At 39.4% G+C, this 27,662-nt stretch overlaps 1 protein-coding gene across 1 annotated transcript; it reads left to right on the top strand.

Moving 5' to 3' along the window:
• Positions 1–439: 439 nt before the first annotated feature.
• ppp1r14bb (protein phosphatase 1, regulatory (inhibitor) subunit 14Bb) lies at positions 440–26,844 on the top strand. Its single transcript, XM_017699655.2, has 4 exons — positions 440–1,224; positions 22,760–22,843; positions 22,937–22,969; positions 23,816–26,844. Exons 1-4 carry the CDS (start codon positions 1,027–1,029, stop codon positions 23,882–23,884), a joined length of 384 nt encoding a protein of 127 aa, XP_017555144.1. The 5' UTR covers positions 440–1,026; the 3' UTR covers positions 23,885–26,844.
• Positions 26,845–27,662: the final 818 nt, after the last annotated feature.

Here is a 27,662-nt window from a genome sequence, read left to right as displayed (position 1 = left end):
AGAGGCTGTTAGAGTGTGTCTTTTGGGGGGTGAGAGAGAGAGAGAGAGGGAGAGAGAGAGAGAGAGAGAGAGAGAGAGAGAGAGGCTGTTAGAGTGTGTCTTTTGGGGGGTGAGAGAGAGAGAGGGAGAGAGAGAGAGAGAGAGAGAGAGAGAGAGACTGTTAGAGTGTGTCTTTTGGGGGGTGTGAGAGAGAGAGAGAGAGAGAGAGAGACTGTTAGAGTGTGTCTTTTGGGGGGTGAGAGAGAGAGAGGGAGAGAGAGAGAGAGAGAGAGAGAGAGAGACTGTTAGAGTGTGTCTTTTGGGGGGTGTGAGAGAGAGAGAGAGAGAGAGAGAGACTGTTAGAGTGTGTCTTTTGGGGGGGTGAGAGAGAGAGAGAGAGAGAGAGAGAGAGAGAGAGAGAGAGAGAGAGAGAGACTGTTGGAAAGAGTCAGTCTGAGTGAGTGCGATAGAGAGGGGAGGGGTAGTTTTACAGTGAGAGCTCGCATAGGAAGAGAGGAGGGGAAAAGGAAGGACAAAAACGACTGGGAGAAGAAAAGAGGGAGCATAGTGGCCTGTTTGTTTTCTCTTTATGCTGCTTTGAATAGCGGTTACACTGTAGAGCGGTTTCTACTGTAGAGCACTTTGATTTGAATATTTCACGGAGCGGATCTGCGAGCGCTTTGCATGCTGTTTGAGTTTGAGCAGAGACAGACAGACAGACGGACAGACGGAGCTCAGAGCTGAGCTCTACAGAGAGCAGCACGCACTACTCACTCACAGGGACACGTGTTGAGCGCTTTGTGCCTACTTCACTCTATTCTACCAGCAGCGGCGGTGATACCCAACTAAACAGGCTCCGTAAGTTACTTATACAGTGTTTCTGAATCCAGGGTGCCGCTAAATGCAGAGCTGTTTGGTCAGACGGACACATTAGACACTAGCTGGCAGATCTTCAGGTGGTGTTTTTAAATCACGTAGCACTGAGGAGCTCATCAAACACGGCGAGGAAAACCCAGCAGACGAGTTCAAACCATTATTCTGTGGACTATGGCGGCGGTAACTAGTCCAGAATCGAGCCCCCAGCCTCGGGTTTACTTCCAAACACCTCCCGGTACCGAAGAAACCGAGACGCCGGTTAGAAAACAAGGACGAGTGACGGTTAAATACGACCGAAAGGAGCTGAGAAAGAGACTCAATCTGGAGGAGTGGATCATAGACCAGCTAACGGAGCTGTACGACTGCGAGGTAAGATAGCCTAACCTGGCCTTAGTTATCCATAACGGTCGTAAAGGTGGGCATAATGACGATTTATGTCGTCATTGCGATAAATCACGTCACGATAGGTTAGTTGTGGATATCGTCATTTGCTTCTAGAACACAGAACAGATATTAAACGGTTATTTGTTATTCGTCCTTCACAGGCCAGTGCAGTAGTGGAAAAACTTTAGATAAAATGTTTATAATGTTTGATAGTACTTGGTTTTTAAACCTGTATTGGAAATTTTTTTTCAACTATCTGGGTATGTGTGCCTTAATGTCCACCCATAAAGGCAAATGCTGTCTCATCTGTCCTGTCACTACTGGTGAGCTTCATTGATATTGGACAGGCAATGTGTGCTTTAGGTTGGTTGGATTAATATGGAATTTTAAAGTGCAGGTAACATCTGCGCATTCAGAACTGTTAGCCTGGTCATCGGATTTGCACATAACGCCATTACCTTACACAGCTACTGTGTGGACATGTGTGAGTGTGTTTAAGCGAGCAATCTGCCGTTGACCCACATTCAGTGAGGGACTTAAAAGCCTTTTAGGACTACAGGCGAAAGAAACAAAGAGAAGCTGCCCTGGTTGCTCTTTAACTATTTACCTGACTAACCTTTCACCTCAGTCAATATAGACCTGACTTATCTGACTTTCAGGGTAGGAGTAACTCGTAGGTTGGGGGAAAATCAGCCTGAGCTACTACACTGACCTGTAGTTCACATGGCTTTTAGTCAGAATTAGATAGTGTTATACTGTGGACCTGTTGTGCTTATCGGAGACCCTCAAGCACTCAGTGAGGTGGAAAAATTGTCTGTTCATGTGGCGTGCTCAGCGAGCAGGCACTTCATTGATAGTGTAGCAGAGGTGAACGTGATCAGAGACAAACTTAACCAGTCTGGCTGCTCTTTGGAAAGATCTGAACATGTGGCCTGGCGTTAGTTCTCTTCCCTTCCTCCCGCTTTCCATCTCTCCTAATTTAACTGCTGCCCTTCCCCCAGTCCCCTGTTGCTACCAGCACGGAAATGACTCTTCTTCCTAACGTTTTCCACTCAAGATTCACTCTTCAGAGAACTATAGACTCGCCGTGTTCAGCACTAGGAATGGACGGAATGATATTAATGTGACATAATGTGCCTAATGTCACAATTCTAATGTGACTGTCAAAAGTATTGTAGGAGATGAATGTGACAGAAACTACTTTTCCTTCCACCCTTTCACTCTGCTTCTCATACATACACACACAGGCCCAAGTGGCCACGTGAAATGGAATGATGCTCAGTAATGGCTGGTATTATTTTACTCTTCTAATCTTTAACTATGTGAAGCAAGTTGTTTAATGCTAAAGCAAAGATTTCAGATAATTTTGATGTCCACACTAACTGACTTGTACTATATAAGTGAACTATTTTTCATGTGCTCTATATATATTAGCCTTGGGATTTGCTTGTTACCAAATCTAACAGAAAATGCTCCATTTTATTCAGCACAACCACATCCTGGTTCGGCACTGTGGTGATGGTTGTAAATCTATTATCATAAACCAATAAACCATTCAAATTTGTAGCATGCAGCAGTTTGGCCAAGCTACAGGCAGAGCTAAATGTGGTTTGTGTTAACTGTTTCATCCCTTTCTCCAGTGCTGAGACAGGAACAGTAGTGTAAAAGTAGTGAATTTCAATCCCAATCGACATATAGATCAAGATAAATAGAAATAGGCAGATAGAACTGGTTTTATCACATGCTTGATGGTAGACCAGGTTTTCCTCTGTACACAGCACAGCAGGGTGAAGACTAAAAGTAATGGAGGAAAAGTTACGGTTCTTTTATGTTGTAAATGGATATGTACTGAGAAATGTTACTGTGAATGTTTTCATTATATATGCATTATATTGTATTATATTGGTCAGGCATGTCACTCCCACTTCTATCCTGGATTCAACTCATAAAGGATTTGCTAATTAGTTGTAAAGTTGCAACACACACACACACACAAACACACACAAACACACACACACATCTTTTAAACCACTTCTCATTCTGGGTCGCGTGGGGTGCTGGAGCTTATCCCAGCTATCATTGGGCCAAAGGCAGGATACACCCTGGACAGGTTGTAAAGTTACATCAGGTTTCTTTAAAGAGGCAAAACACTGAAGTCTGCAGTGCTGTGGCCCATGATGACTGTTTACTGTAATTGGTAAGGTTAAAAATTCTGGAATGATGATGATGAGAAATGGAATTGATTCTGGAATGATGACGATGATGAAAATTTTGAGATGATTGTACTCATTGAACAGTTAACAAGGTGGTAATTTGTGTTACATTCTTCAAACATATTATTATACTATTAAAACTCAATAAATCTAGAATTTATCATCAGCCAGGTAAACTTACTATAAAGCAGTCCACATTGGTCATGAATTACTGACATCTTTGCCCAGACAGTGCCTATGCCCATATGTGTCTTAAAGGGAACAGCCATGGTCCGGTCATGCAGAGAGGGAAATGTGATAGGGCAATGCAATAAAGATAATACAAGGAGGAAGAAACGAGGAAGGCAGGAGCATCACTCTGTAGGTGTGTAGATATGCAAATAGACCTGGAATTCAACACATGGCCGAGTTTGCTTTGATACATTGTTGACTGTAGAACAGATTTCCCTTTGTACACAGTTGTTCTACCATTGGTTTTATTTGCTTAAGAAAGCAAAGCAAGTGTAGATGGAAACCAGAGGCGTTGGAGTACATATGGAGATGTGGAAAGGACAAGGAGAAACAAAAACTATTACTGAGGGTCTAACAGCTAGAGACAGAGATGGAAAAAGACAGCTGTAGTTTCACCATTTGGCCAACAGCTAAGGATTACAATTTTTGCTTTTATTGTTTTTCCTGGGGAGCGCGCACACACACACACACACACACACACACACACACTTTGACACCTTGGTTAAAGTTTGTCATGAACCATGTAGGGGTGAAAAAACCAGTGCATCACATCACAGCTCTATCAGTTTTGATGCAGTTTTTGATTTGGCAATTCAACTGTATGAATTTTGGAATGGAATGAGTCATAATAAAAAGTACACACTAATTTTTGGCCAAAATAAAATTCTTGGGCTTTGGACAATGTCTAGCAAAGTAGATCATTTCAATCCTAGTTCAGTCAAGTTTTGATGGAGTTCTCTTTGAATATCCTTTCAGCTCTTTCATCATCAGATTGTTTCGCCTGGGGAAGGTCAACCAATGTTACATAAGATTCTTTGGCACATTATGTGCAATTACATGTTTCCATTAGAGAGGTCTCTGGGACTTTAATTTTAGGGTTATAGATCGTAAACATCATTTTTTTTGCTAATTACTGCAAATCAGCTGTTAGTTTGTTTTATAGTACACATAAAATCAAGACAATAAAATAATAATAATAAAAAAACAGCTAGTCCTTTGTGACATTTGTGGCCAATCTTGTTAAAATTAGCTTCAAATTGAATTGAATTGCTTCCAAAAGAATCATAGTCAAATTGATGTGAAGTCTGAGATTCAGTGTACACGACTGCTTGTCAAATGCCAGGCTTCCTCCCAACATCCACCAACAAATAAAGAGTTGTTCGCTCTGAAAACCTGAGTGATAGCAATGTGATTGCTTAATTGTTTGCATTCAGTGATCTCTGACCTCAGAAGGGTAGTTGGGTTCCTCCATCTCATGCTCCCGTCCAGACTGAGTTCAGCATGAGTCAGCAAATTCCTGCCATATTGACCCAGAGAAGAGAGAGAGGCTTTACACACAGTTCCTTTAGGTAAAGTGTAACCCTGCAAACTCATGAATCTCAGATATATAAAACGAGGGCGAGATGTGATGTGTTATTTCTGAAATAAACCAAATGGAGAAAATGTTTATCCGTCAACATAAATCCATAAGTGCTTACAGTTGCAAAAAAACTAGTTAGCTTTACAGACTATACAGACAGTATATTCCCTCCAAACCCATATCACATCTGTACTAATCACCTGATTTTGATTCTTCAGAAATAATATGGTTTAATAAGTTGAATCAGACAAAAATAAAACATGTAGTACCACAATTAGAAAATACTACCAAAAACCATGAGCCCAGGTGATTTTATTTCAACATCTGACACACTGCATGGCACTAAATCCAGTTAAAGACTCATCATACTTTAGTTGAAATGAAACCGTGTTCTTTCATTGTTGGTAACATTAACATGTTGTTCTATCCCTTTTAAAGTCTGAAATAAAAGAAGATGGAACAGCATGAGATAAAAGTGTTGTCCATGAGTCAACATCCTGGCCATTTTGGTCAATGAACACAAACACACACACACACACAGACTGCTGTGACCTCTGAGAGCTTCAGAAAACATTGCAGTACACGTACACACACCCCTGCGTAGTAGAGCAGGTTCAGACCTGTCTTTTCCCTGCACACTATAGTCAGCACAGTGAGCGTAGTTAAGGCCTGTGAACTCGCAGATCAGGTTCAGATTCTCTTCCATTCAGCAGTTCCTTCATGGTGACATTTGCAGAAATACAACACAATGAGGGGGTGAATATTTGCTCATTCACTCACATGAATCTAAACAAGTTCCCCATTAAATGACTCTTTTATTTACTCTTAAATAAAAAAGGTCCCACTCCATTACTGATTCACTGGGGCTGCAGCACTAATTGCCATTGTCTCTCATACTTCCTCTTCAGTCAAAACAGCCCCTTAAAAAGGAAACAGCTAACCTAGTTTTTTTTTATTATCAGGAGGTGGGGGGTGGCTTGACGCTCAATTTGACACTTGCTAGCCTCCAGCAGTGGCTTGGAAAGTGAAATTATTTCCAACTGAAGTCAAACGTAGCCATTCAGATGAACATTGTACTTGGACTTTGTAACTCACTTGAAACAAACTGACTTTACTGAGAGATCACATTACTGACAAATGAACAGTTAAAATAAAGTAGTCTCATGTTGATGAGACTACTTACCCCCACTGCTTTCTTTTTCCACAAAAACAGCTTGGGAGTTCTGGAGGTAGCATTTCTTAGCCCTTAAAGAGACACACACAGGTTTCTCACTTCCTAACATACCTATTAAAGAACGTAAAAGAACACTGTCACTATTTCAAAACACACCATTCTTTACCCAGTCTGTACAGCCTGTGTGTGAAAATTCACTGTCTTAATGTCACAAGAACCGGCTCATTTACACGTCTGCCTATCGAGTCCATAGCAGTTTAGCTCTGCACCATTCACAGTCAAGTTATAAGCTGTGTTTCAGCTCTGACTGCTTTTCAATGAGGTGAGATGCTGATACAGAAACATATAAAATATAGAAACTTGGACTAAATCCACATGGACTAGTAGATTGTAGAAATATTTTACTTTGCTAAGGGCTAAAATGCAGGGAAATGAATAAAATGCATATATTTTAGCAATGTAGTCCAGAGTCCCCTAAATGCTCTACTCTTCTGGAGTACAGTAAATACATTATCAAATATCAGTTTGAAATATCTGTCTAGTCTAAACATCTGTACAATGCTGTCAAATACATAACGCTTTTCTAAACTGCTTACTATAAACTAAAAATAAATGATCTTTAGATCTGAATAACAGCACATCAGTACATGACAGTGCATTCAGATAAGAGCATAGTCTGAGGGGCCTAATCCACCCCAGCATCTACTCCTACATACTTAAGTGAGGCAGGAAGGATAATTGCAGGGGCTTATTACGTATGGCCATTATGCAATTTATCCCACTGAAGTTAGAATGTGATAAACATGGATGACATGACAAGGTCAAACAGAACCTTGCTCCAACTTAATTACTAACCACATGCATATTGAAAATGACCTCCAAGCTTGTTTTTCTCCTTTTTTAAATATATGGTGTTGTCAGTTATGTGCCAGTGGTTTAACAAAATGGTCACACAGTTAATACAGAGTCTTTTCTCAGGGCTGCTGCTAATTGCATGTTCATGTAACGGCTATATGAATGTTAAGCATGTGGCTATTTGATTTGTGATGAACAGAACACCCAGCTGGACTACAGATTTCAAACTCTCTACAGGAGTCTACAGGCTATAGTCTGAAGCCTGCTGCCTGCTTCTGTCTTTTCTCAGAATAAATCAGGAAGATTAAAAAGCTCTGTGAGGTGGCAGGCCCTCCGGAGGCCAGCGGGCCTTATGTAAAGGAAAGCTGCTGAAAATAGCTGCTCTCTCCATCCAAACGCTTTATTGAGCGAACCAAGTTAAGTACAGCAGACAGACACACTGTCTGGGTCTCTTTTTCTGTGTTAAGTGTATTATGGCTCCTGTAATGACTATGCAAAGCTACTGTAGCCAAGGTAAGGTCATGTTTATGAATGCTATGGATGAAATGTGGGTCAGCTAAATGAGGTATTGTAGAATGTTTTTGAATTGTGATGGCTTAGTGCAAACATTGCACAATAATACTGAAATCAGCAGATAATACCTTAAAAATGATCAGGATGGGTTGTAAGAGTAGAACGTTTGAGCAACACTGCTTTTGTGCTAAAATGTCTGTGTTTTATTCATCTTACTGTGTTTGTAACCCTGTAGAAATAATTACTGTATTTCTTTTTAATGCCAATCCAGGTAGATGTAATCCCAATTTCTAGTTTTTAATTGTTGCATAAGCTAAGACGTACATTGAAAAATACAAATACCTAATGATATTGGAATTATATCTGTATTGCAGATAATTGCTTAAAACAAAAATCCCCATCAGATAGTTGACAGATTTGGTTCGTATTTTACAATTATATTTGATGTATTTGCTGATCAGATTGATTAAGTGATAATGGGCTATTGTGCTAAAATGTCAGCATTTTATAAACTCTACTGCATTTTTGTAGCTATATAGACACATGGTTTATTTCTCTGTAATGCTAATGTAGGTGGATGTAGTTACAGTGCATCCCTATGGAAAAAAATACATATTGACATTTTCTATATCAGTTCATCCTTATTTGTAAGTGTGCTTGTTTTGAACTAGGAATTCTGTCCTGTTGTTTGCCATACAGAAAATAGTATGGTGATTTCTGAAAGGTCTATCTGATGTATATTTGTATTCTAAGATGGCCACAACTATGAGAATTCTGTCAGTTGGACTTTGCCCTGTGGCATGTGTGTGCTTTCATGCATCAGGTTCTTCATCAGGCTAAATGCTAGCTAGTAGCAAACTCATGCTTGCTTTGCACACCATGACAACAACGAGCCTTTTAGAACAAGATAGTTGCTGGACTGAAAATGAAAACATGATGTTCACATCACATCTTTAAAACATACTCACAAGTTTTCTTTAGGGAATTTAATAGCTAGTAAACAACGCCAGTGGGCCTAGGGCATTGTTTCAAGATGGTGTGTTTGTGTTGTAGCACTGCACGGCACTCATATACATCACATAGTAACAAGATTGTGGTTGGTTGGTCGCATGTTGGCCTCTCCCCACAGGTTTTTTTTTGGCCATGCTGAGGATTTAAACCTACCAGAATTTGTATTGCAGGCAAAAGCCTAGAAAGACTAGAAGTCTGCAGTCAAAGGTCTCACAAGGACATGATACAACAGGAATTAAACCTTGAATGCATTACTCATTCCTTTTCCCAATCCTCTTCTCCCTTCACTGTGTCTTGAAACCCGTCTAGACAAATCCATCCCTGTGTAATCATCAACTAGTCAAAATCCAAGAGTCTGGAGCTCGACCTGTGACATCATCAAGCTCAGTAGGTCAAAGGCCCCTAGTGCACTCCCTTGCTGCCTTCGGCCAAAGTCAACTGCTTTCATTAGCGTAAAGAGCTTTGAGATAATTACTGTTAGAAACCTGTAATTAGTGAAAGTAGAGCAGAGAGAAGAACAGCAGCCATTTTCCATTTGAACTCTAGCATGGAGTGGGTATGGACAGAACTTCCTAGATTAGATTAAACAATGTGTTTATTTATACAGAAGTGATTGTAGATTTGATAAATCATGTTTCTTTAATAATCATTTAAAATGAGACTGCACTGTTATGGCATTTGGCTGTGGAATTGTGAGTAATACAGGGAGCAGCATATTCCCACTTTAATAAACATTCACGGAACATGAGCATATATACACCACACTAACGCAGACTGTCAGACTGAATATGCTAAAATGCTCCGATCCAGGGAATATGATGAACACTCAGCGGGCTCATTCCGCTCCAGAAACGACAGACTGTAAAGAGAGAGAGAGAGAGAGAGAGAGAGAGAGATTAAGGGCTAAGTAGGGGAGATTGGAGGCAGACTGGCAGGGTATACCCTGGCAGATTTTTTCTCTCGCTTCCTTACACACACATACACTGGCTGGTTAGTGGGAGTCATAGTGGGGAATACATTTGGCAGCCAAGCGTGATAAATTAAAGAAAGAGGGATTTCCTCTTAGTCATTATTGACTGAGTGTGCCTTCCCACCTCATACCTCAGACAGCAACATTGGCCAGACAAGTCAAGCTACATATCCCACATTGATTGACCCAACTTGCCTTGTTATCCAACAGCACATTTGCACTTGACTGAAAGTGTTTTTCCATTCATCAGACTGATAAACATTCCGCTTTCTTTCTTTCAAACTAAGAGTTAAAAAACCCATACACAACAAATTAACTAATTTCCTCCTCAGTTCCCTAAGTTATAAGGAGTATTTCAGCCTGGGTTGTTTTCAGACTAATCAGAACATCTACCAGTCTTAAAGGCGCAGCAACAAAGGCAGCCTGTTGAAGAGAGGTCAGAAAATGGTCAAAAATTAATTGCATTAATGGCACATAAACCCACACATGTTATAAGGGGGAAAGTACAAGAAAAGCGTTGGATATGACCCATTGAACCTGTGAACACTCCATGTTTATTTCATACAAACGCTTATTTTTTATTAGTTACAGGCACTTCAATGCAAACTAATCGAGCTATTCTTAGGTGTGTAATAAAACTGTGGGCCCACCAATCGAGCCCACGGCTTGTTAACTTTTGAGTATATCACAGACTGGCCTAACTATTGCTGGTCACAATTAGCCAAACTTAACTTCTCTTAAATGAACTCTATCTTAAATGAATCTCTATGGATTCATTATTGAAATTGTAACTAATTTAATTTGTCCTCACAGAGAGTATAAATTCCCGAGCATGAGTCAGATTAAGCAAGCCAGGGTGGGTTTTTTCTTTTTAGGCTGAGCACTGACTAGCCATTCTGGGAGGGAGCACACCAGGCTGTTTAACTGATTTTTACTCTAATGAAAAGCCTTTCCTTGAGATGAGCTAAATCCGTGGCTCAAGTTATTGCTCGGTCTCATGCATAAATCACTGAGAATGGGGAAGAGCTAGCTGTAGTATATTCCGCTTATTGATTGGCGTGACGGGCCCTGTGGACCCTGAGATCTAGTGTGATTTGTCATGTAAGGTCATCATCACTTATCTTAATTAGCCTCCCTGTGTATTACAGACAGCCCTCCACTCATCCCTCTCTTTGATTCATCCCTCCCTCTGCTGCTCTCTTCTATTTTTTCTAACACTATTTACTGCTATTTTACTCCTACGGCTTTTGCGAGCAGGAAGTGGGGTGTTAACCCTGTAGTGACCTCCTGAGGGAGTGTGTGTATGCGCGCTGACTGTCTGTAGCTGTGGGAACACGCTATTTATGAAGTGTGTACTCCCTCCCAGCAGACTGAGGGTTTGTTTTTGTAATCTGAACAGTCACAGACTAGGCTGCAGTGGTTGAATTAGGCCAAAGTATGGTTGTTACTACTATTCTATTAAACTTAAATACTTGAATAAAAATAGTAAACAACTAAAATGTAGGTTCTTAATGAATCACCTGTAATTAGGTGACAGTTTGCATAATAATGCATATTTTTATGTCTCCTATTGTAAGAAATAGCCTGATAGAGCCATACATTTATATTAACCTGTTTTATGTATATTCTCTTTTTTTTGGCAACTTTTTCTCCCTAATTTATTCATCACCTATTCATTTCCTCCCCATCACACAGTGTTACAAAGCCAGCCATCACATTTTTGAACTGCTGCTACTACATCATCATTGAATAGTTAATTGCACTTGGAGAAAAACCGTGACTGTCAATTCTTTTACATCAGCTAACAGATGCCCACATTGGCTAACTTCACACTAAGTGATAGTGGAAGAAGGAGGGTCATCTTGTCTATCCCAAGAAAGCCATTTACACTTTCCTGGTCTTCTGAACTTGTATATCTAATGGCATCGACAGGATTGTACTGGCGCTCTACTGATGTGAATGCTTGGGTGGTTGCAGAGTTGATTCAATCTTTTTAAAAGCTTTCTTGTTTATATTATCCAATTAAAGTATTTTAGAATCTTTAAAGGTCTTTACACATGCGGTTTGTTATTGTTTAGCTTAGTCATTTTTTAAAACTGTAATAACTTGTTAATTAATCAATATAATGAGTAGATTTCTCTGTTAATATATTGATAGTGAGAGCTCTAGTCTAAGTAAACTAGTTCAACCACTTTGAAACTAAAGTATGAAAGATTTGTAGATGGAGATGTAGGAAAGACAGAAAGCTAAAGGGAAGACTCTCTTCATCTTTTGTACTCCAATCAACACTCCAACGCTCTCTTATCTCACACAAAGTTAAAGCTTATCCATCTTTGCCATCTCTCTGCAACATGGTGTTAACTCAAAACAACAATGTACCCAGCTGTCCGTCTCTGTCTCGATTGCTCTTTTACTCTCACACTCCTCTCATTTCACATGTTCTCTCTCTGACCTACTCGTTCTTTCTTTATTTCTTTCTCTCTGCCTCCCCCTCCCTCCCAGGTTAACAGGGCAAACAGTCTCTCTCTACTGTGTGTGTGTGTGTGTGTGTGTGTGTTATTGTTCAATGTGCTAAAGGCTGATAAGAGTGTGTGTGTGATGAGAGACAGCAGGCAGTCAGATACAATCCCCCTTCACACACGCACACACATACACACACGCACACACATATATGCACACTCCAATCTGACCAGAGTGCCTCCACCTCAGCCCACTGTGTCCCCCTCTGGCTCTAAACATCACCACACACCAGTAGCTTCTTGTAGAATTCATCCATAAAGTTGTTAAAATTGAAGTGCTTTACTTACTAAAATTGAAGTGCCCCCCAAAAAAGGCAAATCTGATCCTAAACTACACAGAACTGTGAAAACTGGCTACACAGCACTGTTGGCACCCTTTAAAAATTGTAAGAGATAATTGTATAATTGGACAAGCCTACAACTTACAGGTGTAGACAGTATAGACATCAGAGTTTTAACTTTAAATAGAGAAAATGTTTCAACTTCAGCAGTTTTTAGAGTCAGTAAAATTATTCAGTAGCAATTTGTGGGTAATTAGTAAGAACAATTGTAAGAGTGCCCATATTTCTGGCTCATTATATCATGACCATCATAACATGACTATACATATCAAAGCATATGTCTATTTATTTGGGTATTTGAATAAGGCATCATATACGGAAATGTTGATGATTTTGGACGTAAACACCTCAAAGAGAAGGATTAGGTCATGAAAATGACCACAGGCGAAAATAAGAGTGATGTCATGCATCAGTGACTTTTGTTAAAATGGGACAGAATGAATGTGGGAAACTCCGCATTCCTCTTATGTGCACCCCTTATCACACTCTCCACCCTCTGTTAGGGGTGCTTCTAGCATGCTTGATTAAAAAAAAATACCTCTCTGCTGTTTTGTCTACATCAGAACGGTATTGAGTCCAACAGCGAATGTGACAAATATGTCAGCTATGTTCACTCTGGTTTACTTCTCAGCTAAGAACGTTTCTCATGTACCAGAGTCTCTCTCAGGTTGAGACTCTCAGCTGCCTCCTCTCTGCTGGAATAAATGACACTCAGTCATAAGTCAACTGCACCGTGTATCATGCTTCACTCATACACTCCCTAAATGGGAAGTGACGTGTATGAAGTTCATGTTTTGAGTTGAAAGCACTGACTGAGACAGATTGTGTTTCAGGCTGTGTTTTGACTTGTTAGTTCCTGAAGATCTAAAATGATTTGGAGATGAAGCAACTAGTACTATTAAGCAATTTAGTACACACCTTCAGAAATAAAGTACACCTTTTGTCACTGGGGTGGGACCCTCAAGGGTACATCTCAGTACCTTTAGTCAGGGAACATAATTGTATCATAATCCACTGAAATTCGAATGGTCTAAGTTGTACTGACTCCACACACCCCGTCTCGTCTCCAGGCTTTTTATTTTACTGTTCTGTTTTGAAACATTCGGTTATGAAAAGGTATAAATATGTACTTTCCATTTAGAAAAACTTACTTAAGGTGCACAGTTGGATCTTAAAACCAATGTTGTACCTTTGAGGGAACATTTACATTATTTATACCTTGATGAACAAAAAAATGTACCTGCACAGAACCTTCATTTCTAACCATGCATGGTGTTATAGTATAAGTGTGAGGCTAAAGAGGAAGAGCAAAGACCTACCACTAATGCAGGCCTGGATTTCTCACTCAGACCTTTATCATCCCACTTCCTACTTCCTGTCTGAACATATTTGCACTACATTTCTTTCTCTCTCTCTCTCTCTCTCTCTCTCTCTCTCTCTCTCTCTCTCTCTCTCTCGCTCTCTCGCTCTCTCTCTCTCGCTCTCTTTCTCATATCTCAGTACCAGCAATCATGCCGCCTGCACTAATGCCACATTCAGCTGAAAACCAAAGATCTTTTGGTTCAGATAATTTGATATAATCTCAGACACAGAAATGACTCATTGGCATTATCAGAAGCAGAGACGTTCCATTAGTTCCATGTATACACCAAACTAAGTCAAGTTCAACAAGACAAGAAAATTTGTACTCACAATTATGCTAAATTGTAGTTTATAGAACAGACAGGTCCTGATCTAAAGTCTGATTGGCTGAGCCACGTCCAGAGCAGTTGGAAAATACTCCGTATGCGTACCTGTGGCTGCACACATTGTTAAAACCTTTGTACTTTTGATGGAATACTTTAGCAGGAATAACCTGCTAACAAACTGCACTGCATTTGGTCCATCCATCCATCCATCCATCCATCCATCATCTTCCGCTTCTCCGGGGTTCGGGTCGCGGGGGCAGCATCCTAAGAAATGAGGCCCAGACGTCCCTTTCCCCAGCCACTTCCACTAGGTCTCCAAGGGGGATTCCGAGGTGCTCCCAGGCACGAACCACCTCAGCTGGCTCCTCTCGACATGAAGAAGCAGCGGCTCTACTCCAAGTCCCTCCCGGATGACTGAACTTCTCACCCTATTTCTAAGGGAGAGTCCAGACACCCTGCAGAGGAAACTCATTTCGGCCGCTTGTATTCACGATCTTATTCTTTCGGTCATTACCCAAAGCTCATGACCATAGGTGAGGGTGGGAACGTAGATTAATGTGCGTAACGTAAATCGAGAGCTTTGCCTTATGGCTCAGCTCTTTCTTTTCCACAACAGACCGGTAAAGAGCCCGCATCACTGCTGACCCAGCACCAATCCGCCTGTCAATCTCCCGCTCCCTTGTACCATCACTCGTGAACAAGACCCCGAGATACTTGAACTCCTCCACTTGAGGCAAGAGCCTATCCCCATTTGTTCCAGTAATTGTTTATTGTAATTATTATTAATGATGCATTAAATTATTCATTCATCATTGTTTGATTATACCATATCGTATGTTGTCACTGTTTTGTAAAAGCAATGAACCACTCAAAGCAATGAATTAAAGTGATTTAAGCTCAGATAAGGTGGCTCACAACCCTAACCATTGTGTCTAACAGCCATAAGATTGCACTGCCTTTGTCTGTTACTCTCTGTAAAGGGATAATATTGGATAAGACTGTGATCACGTTGTTTTAGTTGGGACCAGAAACACGTTCATTTTAGTAATGGTGTAAACGGTCTCTGCACTCCTCTGACATAAAGAAAGTTGTGAGTTGAGGAAGGTCACTTTAAATAGGGATTCCACTGACATTTCAAGCTTCCTGCATAAATCAATCATTGAACTGTAAACAAAGTCATTCAAAGTTGTTTTATATGAAATGGTGCATTGTAGAGAAACTTACCAATCAGTTCTTTACACTGGTGGTGATGGAAACTGGGAGACTGTCATGATGTGTACAACACATTTATGTAGTATACAAAACCACCATAGAACTTAATTGCATCTTAGAGTTTTTATATGTAATGTTGATAATGGTACAGTATTGGAAGATTTTTGGGGCACTTTTTTGCCTTATAACACCTTGCATGTACCTTTTCACCATGGATGGACTGTTAGATATGAAGAACCTCATGGCCACAGTATGTCATGGAAATGACCACAGAGAAAAAGCCTGGTGGTTTGCATCAATGACACCGTGCACACTTGTTTGTTTATATATTTTGTTATATTATATATTATACACTTGTTTGTTATATTATATAGTGAAATTTGTTAAAATGGTAACACATTTACTTCAGTTTCCGTCAGTATATTTTAACTATGGTATGGTAGTAATGGTATATCATATGTATATTACATGTTATAACTTTGTGGGGGTGCTTTTAGAGGCATTGAAGTTTATTTCACCACTGCTGTAAATAATTCTGCCTTGGTAAGTTTCTCAGAATATCTCACTTCAAACCACTCCAGACGATTTTGTTTACATCTTAAAGGTTGGATTATGCAGAAATCTAATGGTGCAATTCCCCTTTAGAATTAGAGGCTGTTAATGGGTTGAAGCTGCCCTCCTCTTGGTATGGTGAGCAGCCTTCTCATGTGCTGCTTCTCTGTAGGAGGACCTTGACTGCTGTATAAATGGTCTTGTCACACTGAGAAGTTTCTATAATATTGCAGTATAGAATCTCTTACATGTTTCTGTAACATTATACACTGGCTCTGGTTCCATGTTAGTGTTTGGTAGAGAGTTGCCTAGCATCAAAATGCCCTTGGGGTCTAGTTAGGAGCGTTTGTGTGTGTGTGTGTGTGTGTGTGTGTGTGTGTGTGTGTGTGTGTGTGTGTGTGTGTGTGTGTGTGTGAGAGAGTTTGGTGGGGCTGGCCTTGGGCGGAGCCTGTACGGTTTCCATCTTGTTCTTCATCTCAGCGACCCTCCTCTTCCTCAGTGATGAAGGCAGTCATGTGTTATGTGGGTCAGTTGAATTCTGAAGCCAAGACTGACCTATTCTCATATTGTCACATCATATTTATACCGACGACACGCTGCCTGGAGTGTACATGCACACCCACACACACGCACACAAAGCATGCATGCAGACCTACAAACATTCTGCATGTTTTAATCCACAATTACAGTGCATTTATTAAATATAACATTGTAAACATGAATAAATAAATAGAACATGACAAAATAAAAAAAAAAACTTGTCAAATTTAGCAAATAAATTGAGACAGTGCATGAAAGTTTACATTAAAATTCCATACTGAAGTGGATTCCCTGTCAAGGACATGTTAACTGACTTTCACCTAGAAAATCAACAAAACATAATTTGACCAGACGTGTTCAAACTTTTGCTCCAGCAAGCCAAGCACAACCCCCCACCCCCCCAAGCCTCCCCCCACCACAAAACACCCCACCCCCGCGACCCTGAGGGAGAAGCGGCTTAGAAAATATGTGTGTGTGTGTGTGTGTGTGTGTGTGTGTGTGTTCAAACTTTTGCATACAACTGTAATTTCCTTGTGGGTGCACTTTGTAGTTATGTTGGTATAAGTACAGACTGTAGTTTATCAGTGGTCAGGACCATCAAAGGACCACCACAGAGCAGGTATTATTTGGGTAGTGGATCATTTTCAGCTCTGGCATGGTAGCGACATGATAGTTTGTGTGTTTGTGCTGCACAGAGTAGATCAGACACAGAAACTGATCACTAATGAAGGACTAGAAGATGACTAACGTAAACTTTGCAGCAACAGATGAGCTCTTGTCTTACAGACCAATGAGGTAGGAGTGTCCAATGGAATTGACAGTAACTGTACACACACATAGAAAAGAAAGAGAGACCTCATTAATATCTTAGCATTTTCTCCTCAACAACAATGAGATCAGATAGAAAGACAATTGAAGAGTTTTCAAAAAGTCACCTACTGTCCAGATATTTCTCCTGAGCAAATAACTTTGTTCAGATTTACCGAGATAATAATGCGCATTTTCTGGAACTGTGCCAGTCAGAGACTACCTCTGGGTGCTCTCGCCTTAAATGACCCGCCATTCACTGTTGTGCCTCGATAGATTGATGACATATTAATATGTAAACATGATATTCTAAAGATGATGTGAACATTAAAAAGCCAAAGGGCTGTTTCTATACCGTTTTAAATAAAAGTATGCAGTACTGAGCTTGAATTTACGAAACTACTGACCTGCACCCCACCCAAATTATCTTGCAACTCCTGGATTGATAGCTACTTACACATAGATAAATCATCAGCAGTATGTAGATATTGCATATTTGATGGATTCCATTTTTACCTAAGAAATACTATGAGGAAGTATTTTAGTTCATTATATCAGTTCTTTTAATTCATTATAATATCTCTTAATAGTGTTTGAAACACAGAGCTGAATACATTTTCAGTATATAGAATCATTCTTAATTCACAAAAATTGTTTTTGAATTGATTCAAGATTTGTGAATGTAATTGATTCACTGTGAGCTTAAAGATTCAAACAGCTAAACAACAAAACACACGTACAGTGTCTGCAGTAGTGCATGGCATTACAATAATACACACTCACAGTGCACACACAGTTACAAAGACACACAGAATACTTTAAGGCTCTGAACTCAACACACACACATGCATGCCAGCAACACCCCACACTGACAAATACTTCCAATTATTCACACTGACTCACAAAATAGCGACTGAATCACACAGGATGGAACACACATGAAGACTGACTCATAATGTGTGCCATGTTCACACTCACTGTATCATTCACACACTCAGTAAATGTTTAGATAGATAGATACTTTCTTGATCCCGAAGGAAATTTATTGTTTGTGTGTGGGTGTGTAAACAGGGGGGTTATCTCAGATGTTTGCTGGATTAAATGAAGATCAGTTTATGTGTATGTTTCATTCATTATATTTACTGGAGGTGATTATGTCATTAAACTGCTGTCTAATCTGTACCATTTACTTACTTCCACTGATTTCCTGTGCTCTCTCCTCTTTCCTTCTTTCTTTCTATACATGTTTTTCATTCTCTCTGTCTCTTTCTTTTTTGTTCATTTCCTTCCCTCACTCTCTCATATGCACTCTAACACTCTCTTTTCTCTCTCTGTCTTTCTGTCTGTTTCTCTCTCTCTCTCTCTCTCACTCTGAGTGACTGGTGGCACCTGGTGTCCACATGTTCAGTACATTTTCTCTGCAGTTTGTCTGTCCATCATTCTTAGAGCTCAGCTCATGTTCTTGAATACCTCTGTCTGGTTCTGCTCCTAAAGGTTCTTTAACCCATTATACCCTTAGTGTACACATGCTCGGTCTGTCTTACACACACATACAGACACACATCCTTTCTCATTGAGAAACCTTTACTAATCATTACTATCAGTTTAGCGCGTTTACTTATTTTCTTTGCGCAAGTCAGTATTTCTGTATTTGAGTAAAAGTAGAAATAGTTTTCATAAAACATTACATCAGTAAAAGTATTCTTTCTATATTTCAACTTAAGCAAAAGTACAAAAAGTAAAAGTAGAAATTCTGTACTGTAATAATGTAGTAATTGTTTCTGTCTGCGGCCACACAGGCCTCCTGAATCAGTTGTGTATATGCTTGAGTGTGTGTGTTGAAACGTTTAGCAAAATAACAAATAGTATATAAAATCTATAAGAACCCAAAGTACTTTTACATCTGATACTTAAGTACATTCACAAGCAGGTACTTTTGTACATTTTTTACTGAAGTACAATACCTACTGTTGTTTGTTCACATCTGATTCTTTTACATATAAATATATATACAGTGGTATACAAAGGTGTGAACACCACTGGTCAAATTACATGTTTTGCGTGTTTTTCTAAGTGATAATATGTGAACACTTTCCCTGCAGAGAGCACATTGGTAGTGCACAGTAATTGTGTATTAAAATGTGCAGAAGTGTGTTCTCTGTAGGGATGTGTCCTTATTTTCAGAAAATCAACAAAAAGTGCAATTTAAACATTTTGCATACAATATGTGTGTGTGCATGTCTGTGTGCAGCTGTATGTGTGTGTGTTGTCTGAGAAGGAACAGAGAGATACTATGGCAGCAGTATCAGTGTACTACTCTGTTCACTGAGTGAAAGGTCGCCTGTGTGAAGAGTGCTTGCCAGAGTGAATGTGTGAGATTTGGGCAGGGGGCAGTTGGGCAGGTGCAGTGACAGCTGGTCTGGGCAACTCAAACCAAGGGGGAGGAAGAGAGGAGTGAAAAAGAGGAAAGAGTGAGAGTGGCAGTGGAAAACAGAGCACTTTAAACCATTTTCATTCTCTGTTGTTTGATTTTCCGCTGCAGAACATGGCCTGCTTGCGCTTTGGAACTGTACGGCAGAACAGTGGAGCCTTTAAAAAGCACCGCTCATTTTCTTAGTCTGGATATATTTTACTCTCCTAGCGCTTCAGTGAGTCACTGTTCTCAAACCACAATGAGAGAGAGAGAGAGTGAGAGAGAGAGAGAGAGAGAGAGTGAGAGTGAGAGGGGGGGGTGGGGGAGAGAATGTAAGAAAAAAGAGTGAAAGAGAGAAAAAAACGACTAAAAGACTAAAAGAAAGGAGAGCAAATAGAAAGAGGGAGAGAGAGAGAGTGAGAGAAAGAGAAGGGGAGAGTGGTGGGTTAAAGAAAGTGTAGGACTATTAACCAGGCCTCACAGAGAGAGACTTTATGAGAGAGGAAAGAATATGAGGACTGGAGGGAGGAGAGGAGAAGAGAAATAGTGCAGCATGTAATTTAGGCCCTGCTTTTCCAGCCACTGGTTGGAGGTCTATTTTTATACTCGATTGAAGCAGAAATCTAAACTACATGTTCAACAGGCAGATTATAACACAGTGTAACAAGTAGGACAAATGAAACGTAAGTGGAATGGAAGGAAGAGAATAAAAAAGTAGAACATTAGGAGAGCTGAGTGTAGATGTAGAAAGCACGTAGACAGAGAGAGTGGCCGTGAGAGCCAACAAACCCGCAGCCAGTGACTTTTGACAGTTATTTCCAAACCCGTCTGCTTCGTGTCCAGCTTTTCCCAAAAGGCTGTTAGCTGCATATGAAAACTTTACTGATAAAAATAGTAGATCAGAACTAAATATGCCTTACAAAAGCATAAAATCACATTTGGGCAAAAGTATCTTAAAGATTTGCTGTGCTGGCTCGAGGGTATCAGCAGAGCTATAAAGCTATCTGACACAGATAAAGTCGAAGCCCCACTCACACACATTAGTCATACTGAAGCCTATCAGTTCTGCTTTTTAGTCTATTCTCCTATTGTGCCTTGGGGAGGGTTTTGATTCTATTTGATGTCATGTTACTTTTTGTGCTTGGGTCAAGTGGCGTGATTGTCCTGCGTGTAATGCCTAATGTTAAGGTCTGGAGAGAGCCTGACTGGAGCTGACCAGTGCCACTGACCAACTTTCATCATGGTGTTTTTAAATCCAGATTACAGACTTGTTTAGCCTTGCATCTGTGTAATGTATTGGGGTTCCATTTATCTTTCAGTTGTGTGTCATATTGTAGTTTTTTTGTTGTTTTTTAACCACAGAGTACAACGGCAACTATTCTTCCTATAAAGAAAGCAGCTTAGACCCACCATTCCTTATTTGGGTGAGATACCTGCTGCAACTTCATCCTTTATGTTGTTTCATTTAGACCAAGGTACTTCATCTTTCTAGTGTTTTGTCTTCCTGAGCAAAACAAAGTGGTAAATACATAAAGGTTGTTGTTGTTGTTGTTGTTGTTGTTGTTGTTGTTGTTGTTATCATTGTGGTTGAGGTTGTGGTTGTGTAGCTTGTATTGTCATTTCTAAAGGCTCTCTTTGTCTTTGTCAGTTTCATAAAAAGAACGCAGAATAAAGAGGCTAGCTAGGACAGAGTTTTCAAAACAACACTGTAGCTCGGCTGTTAGAGAGAATGTGAGACGTGATTCTATGTTCTGTCATGTCATGATGCCTCTTGTGCCTCTTTCCAAAGAACTCACCTCAGAATGTGGTTGTAATACAACACATATACCATTTAGGCAAACTGTTTTTCGCTCAGAGTTTCTGTAACCTGGACTGACAGTCAGAAAGTTTCTTGCTGGTTTTGTGTGACTAAGAGCATTTCTACATAGCTGTAGTAAATCAGGCTCTAAATAATAGCCTAAAGTTGTTACACAGGCCCAAGTTTGTCCTTTGAAGTGGTGTCTTTATGACTACTGCACCAGCAATGCTGTCATTTTTGATGAACTCTGGTTGCTATTCTTTTTAGTGTTACATAATAGGGTCTGTGTTTTTCATAGCTGAACCTATTTTTTCATTTATATAATAGCGTTTCATTCTCAATACCATCCAGTGTTTTCAGATTTCAGGTGTAATTTCTCAGACTGTTTTCTCTGCATTTTCAGTTCTTGTGAAACCAAATTAGGGCAAGAATTTGATTCATGCGTGTAAATTTCACTCAGTAAGTTCATCTGAATGTGTTTCGCTCAGTAAGCTCATTTGAATGTGCCTATAGGGAGGAAGGCTGTGCTACAAGAATAATAAAAGGCCAGTGTTCCATTTCAGCTCTTTAATAAGAGAGCCCCCAAGTGGTCAGCTGATGCTACTGCACTGGCCTTCTGGTTAAAGGGGATTTCCAGGTTTTTTTTTTTAATTTCTGCATAATTAAGTGGTTGAGATGTAAACAAAGTCATTCAGAGTGGTTTGATGTGAAATGCTCTGTTGTAGAGAAAGTCAGAAAAGAGGTGTTGGTAACCAGACGTCTGCCCCAAGCGTTTAATATCTCTAAAAGATACCTCACAAAGTTATTACATGAAATGGATGAGGTCTAACAAACGGTTTTAGAATACATTTGTTATAATGTTTTTTCCTAAACATGGCTGGAAACATGTAAATATATTAGAGTCAGTTTCTCTACATGTGTACCATTTCACACCAAAGCGTTCTGAATGACTTTGTTTAAGTTGTAACGAGGGAATTATGCAGAAAATCAGCGCAATTCTCCTTTCACATGACATATCACATGTAAGTCTTAACACAGTATCGCTCCATTTAAACAAGCCACACATACAAAACAGATGTAGCTGTGGAACTTGTGTGCACATACACAAAAACACACTTTTCAAACAACAGTGACACTGTGTTTCCATTGTTTACACCTGCTTCTTTTGATTAGCCATTTGTGGGGATTACAAACTCCTAAAAGTATGCAAAACGCCACATATGGTGCAAGCATTTCTATCTTGTCTCACCTAAGACGCTTCTTAAAAATGCATGGCGCTTACAACTGTTTCTGTCTGTCTGTGTGTGTGTGTGTGTGTGGTAGGAGGAGGCCATTCCTGAGCTGGAGATTGATGTTGATGAGTTATTGGACATGCAGAATGATGTAGATCGTGCTGCACGTGTTAAGGTACTGTTTTTCACACTCTCTTTGGAACTTGTCGCATCATTTTGGAGTATTTTTTTTTTTTATTAACCACATTGTTTGTCTTTTTCTTCCCAGGATCTGTTGGTAGACTGTTACAAACCTACTGAAGTAAGTGTTCTTTATATAGAATAACACTGTACCATGAAACAAAAACACACAAACATATCTGCATATCTTTTCAACTCTACAGCTTCACAGGTTTCAAATCATTTATAGGAAGATGTCAAAATTGAAGATGTTTTGGATGTGTGAGCTGTGAGCTGTACTTGGTTCCATATTATTTAAGAAAGCAGTACAGTATTGAAAATTGTGTTACAATAAAATAAATATTCAGAATGCCTTGTATTAGAAAAGTGATCAAATCTCATGGCATATAACGTAGAAGTACAAATAAAGACAATATATAAATCCTAATTTTATGACTTAATGGCATCTAAAAAACATTTTATTGGTTAGTTTATACATTTTAAAACAGGACTATATACATAATTGTTGAATGATGTAGTATAATACGTTTTCAAATTTCCATAAGAGTTCATGAACAGATATCCAGTTAAGTGTGTGTGTGTGTGTGTGTGTGTGTGTGTGTGTGTGTGTGTGTGTGTGTACGTATGTATGTATTCATATTTACACACACACACACATGTGTATGTATTACTTTGCTAGGGCATACTGGAAGTTATCTAAAGCTACCAGTCTCTCACTGACAGTAACTGTAAACACCACATAACTTCACATACCAGTGCTGCATAATGAATGACGATCAGAATAGCACTCTGACTAACAGCAAAGACTTAGTGTAACTAGTGTAACTAAACAACAGCATCAGGCACTCCAGATTTACCAGCAGCCACAGGGGCTCACAAATAAACTGAACACATTCCTATTTGGTTTCTTAGTTATGCTGAGGCTCTTTGGTGAAGCTGTTATGTCTGTTCTCTTCTCCTCCTGTAGGACTTTGTATCCGAGTTGCTGGATAAAATTCGCGGGATGCAGAAGCTCAGCACTCCTCAGAAGAAATAAAGCTCTTCCAGTGCAGCCCCTCCTAAGACACCTCCCCAACTCCTCCTACACCTCCTCTCCCACTGTGGTCATCCACCTGCCAACAGGTGCTTAACCAACCATAGGCCTGCATCTCCATCTTGCGGGGAGAAGGAGGGGGAGGAGGGAGTGTGGTCATGGGAGGCTCTAGCCAATCAGATTCTTATAAGCAGGGCTTATTTTTTTCTTTGTGAACTGTATGGAATTTTATTTTTATTTTTTTGTAAAAGGGGGAAAGACTTTGTAGTGTTTTTAAGCATTTGTAGAAATGCATTATGTTTTTACACGTATAACTATTTCAGGTGTTAGGAAGTTGTGTTGAATTTTCTTTTTTTTTTTTCTCTGATGCAATACTTTGTATGTGTCCCTAGTGACCACATTCACTATAAGCTTGCTGTTTGGAGTTGACAGTCTATGCTATGACCATTAATGCGCAATAGTAAGTTTGGAAGAGATGTGAAAGAAGCGGCCTTGTCCCTTTTTTTTTAATGTATTCCTCCTATTTCTTTGATCTTGTATGTATCACACAATGTGCAAGGGCTTTGCTATATAGACCTTTTATTTGTAGTGGAAACAATGCAGAAATGGGAGAGGAGAGGGGGTCTGTGGTAAAGTGGGTGTGGAAAATTGAAGCAGATTTTTTTCAGTGTAACTGAACTTCCCTTTAGACATGCAAACATATACACATATAAGATAAACACACATGTTTACACACACACGGGTATCCCTACCCTCAGGGATCAGTGAATACACACCATTACATACCACAGTTGTGGTTATCAGTCCACACACATGCAAAGCCACCCTTATGCAAAGAAGTATATTTACATATATTTTTAAAATGTGTGTCAGTTTTGAAATTGATATGTATGGCTGCTTTTGGCATATGCAAGTATTAAACATTGTTAATACTGAGTTATTCTAAATGTGCATCTTTTTCAAAATATGCACATACATGAATATATTGGCATATATTTCAATAGAATATGTCATATGTTTCAACAAACTAGGCAAATTTAAATAAATTGAACCCATAGTGACATATTTTGCACATACATGTTTAATATGGGAAAATATATGTACATATATTTTTGTTCCATATAGGGAGAAACAGTGGATGAAGTGTAAGTTAGTAGGGTGGAGATTTATGGAGAAGAGTTTAAAAACACTGCCAGTTCATCCTCACACAATTAATCCTTTTAAGTAATTCTGTGAAATCATCTTCACCAAAAAGCCATCTGCGCCCTCCCTCACAGCCAATCAAATACAACAGAGGGCTAATGGGGCTCATTTGCATATTCTGTGATTTTGCATTCACATATTTTACACATTTATTACATTCACATTTTACAATCTGTCTGTGTGTGTTAGTCGACTGAAGATGCTTCACATACACCATTACCCATTAACATAAATAAAGTCCCATACATAAATGAGCACCAGAAGGCAGGGCTGGACAATATGGCAGAAATACTAGAAGAGACATTTTCATGATGCCTTCAAATGCGTCACAATATTTTGTTTATCTAGGGCTTGAAAAGTTGGAAAAGGCATGATGCACCAACGGTACTACATTCAGATCTGCACTATGAATGTTTTGTTAAAATTGAAAGCAGTAGCATTATTGAGGCTAAAATATATTGCCCATGTGTTGCTGTGAGTCACTCTGCAAAGCAAGGAATCATGTCATTTATCTCTATGTATTAACGTCACCCATACAGTCTCAAAAGGAGGCTCAATGTTTAGGTTTCAGATGCAAAGTCAACAGTATACTGATGAATATCTGATGACATAGTAGATAATCACAACCTACATTGTTGGAGAAATGTCCTTCACCAATTTTTGCCTGAGCTACTCAGTCAATTACTCATTCAACATGTTTACAAGCGTCAGATTCATCCCCTAGTGGAACGGTCCACAGCTGATGTTGCGAAATGTTCTTCCACGTGTGTGCAATTACACATTTCCACCAGAGAGATCTCCAAATCCCCCACATTTACAGCTTTAAACCTGATATTAAAACTGCAAAAATAATATTCTCACATTGTCAGGTGTCAAATCCCCTGACAGTCAAGCTAAACCAGCTGTGCCACTTGGAACATGCAGTTGTTCAGTTTTACTGCTGATATCCACAATATACACAGAAAACCTTATCATGGTGTAATTTATCATGACAACAAACTCATATTGGCCACCCCTACTGAAAAAGTCCAACATGCTGTCTAGTAGTGATGACAGATGATTGTAGTGATTACAGGCTGATCTGGAGTCAGATACAGCGCAAGAAGAACAAGACAGTCGGTCACTTCAACCACACAGCTCCTCTATCTTTCCTTCTCTCCCTCTCATTGTTAATCCCACTTGCTCTTTCTCTTCTTTAGGGCCCCAATAGTCTCCCTCCTCCTACAGTTTCTCCCTCTTTACAGCACTCTTCCAGAAAGAATCACTCCCTTTTCCCCCTTTTTTATATCAGATGTTGCCTTAGGTCATATACGTGTTACACAAACCAAATAAATTGAGGCATTCATTTTGAAGAGCATATAAAAATGTAAAAACGGAAACCTTTGAGCTTCAGGATTTCAAGCATCCTTGTTGTACTTTCTTAGTTTCTTTTCAATTATCCTGTTTTCTAGAAAATAAAGTTGACTAGACTTAACAGACCAATTTTCTAGATGCAGATTTTTATTACTGTGTACTGTACCTGACAGTGCTGTTGATTTCTCTCCTTTTTCTTACAAAAGCATGACAGAAAAATATACAATTAACTGAATTTCATAAGAAGACACAGGATGTATTAGAAAACTTAGGCACCTGATATTAGTCTGTGGTCGAATGTCATCTTTGGAAAAAGAATTATAAGAAGATGTAGCAATACTAAATGTCCTGTTCTCCCAGTTTTGTTACACTTTTATGCAACTTTAATAAAAACATCTTAAATACCAGTGACTGTGTTGGCCCATTTAATATTTTTGCGTATTTTTATTTAAAAAGAAATATTTATTCACATAGCTATATCACATGTAGTTGTTTCATTTTAACATGCTATTAAAACAGTTAGAGTTTGATGTCATGACCATTCAGACATGAAAACCCATTTTGCTCTTCACAGTCTGACAAATGTGCCATCATATCTACGAGATTAAAAATCATATATGATGTGTTGCTGTGTCTTATTCGCGTTTATCACATTCAGGTCTGTCCGGTCAGTATAAATAGAGGTATAGATGAAAAGGCCTGCATCTCAGATAAATCTGCCTTCTGCTGCATTCTGTACGTGACAAATAAGGTTAATAGTCACTTGCTGAAATGTGTTTATGACCCATCGGGTGGTCCTACTGAGCATGCGCATATCATTAGTATAGCATAGTAGTAGCTTAATGTTTCAGACGTTTTAATGTGATTATTCAGAACAGACTCAGCTTAACATTATTACTCACCCCTAATGAGATGATTTACGCGATCAAAATGAATTAATTATTCCTATAATGCTTTCAACGTTTTCTGATAAGAAGATGTAGTCTATCAAATTATCCTACCTAGGTTATAGATTTCAGTGCTGGTAGCATTTTCTGATAGGGTACTACAGGCCATCAAAACGTCCTACCTACAGTTTTATGTAGAGCGCTACCTTAAGTTATGCGGTACGGCAGGACATTCCGAGAATTTATCACAACTCATCAGAACACTTCATCGCATCGACACCGTGTCCTGTTCTCCGTTGCTCGCTGTATATTGGCGAAAGGGCAGTTCAGGAACTCAA

The sequence above is a fragment of the Pygocentrus nattereri genome, chromosome 2 (genome assembly GCF_015220715.1).
Source record: "Pygocentrus nattereri isolate fPygNat1 chromosome 2, fPygNat1.pri, whole genome shotgun sequence".
NCBI classification, from domain to species: domain Eukaryota; kingdom Metazoa; phylum Chordata; class Actinopteri; order Characiformes; family Serrasalmidae; genus Pygocentrus; species Pygocentrus nattereri.
The sequence above is the reverse complement of the archived record's forward strand: the minus strand, read 5'-3'. Positions and strand labels throughout refer to the sequence as shown.